Source organism: Entamoeba histolytica, genomic scaffold (assembly GCF_000208925.1).
Source record: "Entamoeba histolytica HM-1:IMSS scf_1104750517881 genomic scaffold, whole genome shotgun sequence".
NCBI classification, from domain to species: Eukaryota; Evosea; order Mastigamoebida; family Endamoebidae; genus Entamoeba; species Entamoeba histolytica.
Genome location: NW_001914919.1, coordinates 69226 through 72267, shown reverse-complemented (window position 1 = coordinate 72267; position 3042 = coordinate 69226). Strand labels below are relative to the sequence as shown.

General features: G+C 23.6%; 1 protein-coding gene across 1 annotated transcript, besides 2 other annotated features; it reads right to left on the bottom strand.

Moving 5' to 3' along the window:
* EHI_105370 (uncharacterized protein) lies at positions 1-770 on the bottom strand (the record flags this gene model as incomplete). Its single annotated transcript, XM_648817.2, has 1 exon — positions 1-770. A coding segment is annotated over one exon (770 nt), but the record flags the coding sequence as incomplete, so codon positions are not given.
* Positions 771-1278: 508 nt separating this feature from the next.
* Positions 1279-1345: a repeat region.
* A 408-nt stretch (positions 1346-1753) lies between these two features.
* Positions 1754-2279: a repeat region.
* Positions 2280-3042: the final 763 nt, after the last annotated feature.

Genomic DNA, 3042 nt, shown 5'->3' with positions numbered 1-3042 from the left:
TAAAAACATTCATATCCTAATTTACTAACACTTGTTGGAATATTAATTGATTTTAATGATGAACATAAATAAAAACAACTACTTCCTATTCTACTTATACTTGTTGGTATATTAATTGTTCTTAATGATGAACATTGATGAAAGCAATCTTTTCCTATTTTACTAACACTTGTTGGTATATTAATTGTTGTTAATGAATAACATTGATAAAAACATCCATCTCCTATTTCATTTACACTTGTTGGTATATTAATTGTTCTTAATGAATAACACCAAAAAAAACAACATTCTCCTATTTCACTAACACTTGTTGGAATATTAATTGTTCTTAATGATTCACAACAACTAAAACATTCATTTCCTATTTCAATTACACTTGTTGGTATATTAATTTCTTGAATATCATCACATCCATAAAAAACTTTATTTCCTATTTTACTAACACTTGTTGGTATATTAATTGTTGTTAATGATTCACACCAACTAAAACATTCATTTCCTATTTCAATTACACTTGTTGGTATATTAATTGATGGTAATGATTTACATCCATCAAAACATTTATTTCCTATTTGACTAACACTTGTTGGTATAGTAATTGATTCTAATGAACAACATCCTTTAAAACATTCATTTCCTATCACTTCAATGTTTGTTGGTATGTCAATTTCCATCAAATCATTACATCCCTTAAAACATTCATCAGCTATTCCATAGTATCTTTCTGGTATTCTCTTTCCATATTTCTTTCTATCTTCAATTCCAAACATGTTCTGTTCTTTTTCTAGTTTTTTCTTTTTTAAATACTGTTGAATGAAGAATTATATTTTTCTATTTTATTCCAATGATGTTTATCCCACTTCTGTTTTTATATTATCGTTACATAGAGTTAAAAATATCATCCTCATTCTTAATGTATTGTTATTTGTATTTATTTTATCGTTAATGACATTTCATCATTTTATGTTTGTTGTCTTTTCTTTCATCTCTAGTTTCGTTAACACTGCTCTGTCGTTATTTTTATCTTTTTATATAAACATCAATGATGTTTTATTGGTATTTATATATTTTCTTGTCAACATTTTCTTTTTATTTCTCTTTTTTTCTTTTACGTTTATTACCCCTATTTTTATTATCCTTCTTTCTCTTCTTTTTCCATTTATTTTGTTGTTATTTCATTTTTCTTTATAATTTCTTTCGTATTCAAATTTTATGTTTAAATTTAAAATATTTTTTCAGATTTATTTCTTCTTTCTTATCATTTCTTTTTAAATTAAATGAAAACTAGTTAATTAAGTGTTCTTACAACTTCTTTCTATTCTTCCTAGCTATATGGAGACTAATCGCTTTAAAAAAAATATTATTCTTTTCAGTTAACTTAGTGAGTGAAATTAATTGTCAATATTAACCATTATCATTTTAAATTCTGTTTATTAAATCTATCTTTTCTCTTGACTTTTTGCTTTTACCATCTAACTCTTCTCATTTTTATCGTTTGTTGTTTTTTGCTTCTCATCTCATTCTTCTAATTCCTCTTAGATTTTCTTTAAATTAAAAATAGATAAAACTTATCGAATTGTTTCTTATTTCATTCCAATTTCTCTCATGTTTATTCCTTTATTTTTATTGTCATTACTCTTTCATTGTTTTGAAGTCATCATAACATTTCATGGGGGTAATGATTCTGATATATAAAAATATTCCCTTTTTTCAAATATTTCAATTTTCTTTTATTTTCTATCGAATAAAGAGATCGAAGGTGGCATGTCTAAAACACCACACAAACCCTAGTACAAATTCAAGCATCGACACTTCCAGTTATTATCTGGTTATGACGGTGTATTTGAATTAGAAATGTATTAGGTAAAGTTGCAAATGGTGTAGCAAGATATTATGATAGAATATTACATGGTGTAATATAAGGAACTACTAAAGTGTGGGTAAGGCTAAAAGAAAATTAAACATAATAATATAATGGGAATGAAATGTTTTCTTCTCTCATTCATAAAATAAAGAAAAAAGGAAAAAGAAAATGTTTAAAATTAAGACAGAAAACAAACAAAGGATTAAAAAGAAGGAATAAGCAGAAGAAGTTTGAAAACCATTAATAAGAAGAAATAAAACAAAGAATTGCTTTCCTCATTTTGCAAGAAAAACCTAACGAATAGGCTAAACAAAAAGATTACTCTTTTTTAAGAAGTGAAGGGATGTGATTAGTCTCATCTAAACTATGAACAATAAATAAAAATTCTATTAACATTTAATTAATTACTTTTTATTTAGTTCATCTTTTATCATTTGTCATTTCTTGTTTATTCATATTTGTTGTATATATTATTATTATTATTATTTATTTTATGTTGTGTTATTCTTATTTATCTTTCTTATTATGTTTTGTTTATTATTGTTTAAATAGAAAATAACAATAAGAATGAAATAAAGAAATAAGAAATAATAACATAAATATGTTGATGTATTTTATCATTTCTTTATTTGTTTATTATTATTTCTATTATCTTATTCATTTGATTCATAATGAATTAATGAAATGAAATAATACAAATGAATTGTTTATTCATTTCATCTTATTTCATTTTATTCTTATTTATTTTCTTATTTATTAAAAACACTCTCATTGGGTGTGAATATTTCAAATGAAATAAAATAAATCAACATTGAATTATGTCCATTTTTAATTCACCATTTCTTTCATTGGCAGATGATTGAAATGTTCATATTTTTCATTGATTTGTTTTTATTCTTTTTTAGTTCCTTTTCAATTAATCAAGATTGAATCATTTCATTTCAATTACTATGATTCGTTTTGGTGTGAAATGATTTGGATATTGTTTTCCACAAAGTGCATTTATTATTCCTTTATATTCAAATGAACGTTGTTTACAATATGATTTTGTTTTATCATTTTCTTTACAAACAATAATATCATTACCTCCAAATTCAAACAAACAATCATCATATTGATTATGTAATATAAACGCACTTTGTGGTTCTTTAATATCGTATTTCTTCATTCATTTCATG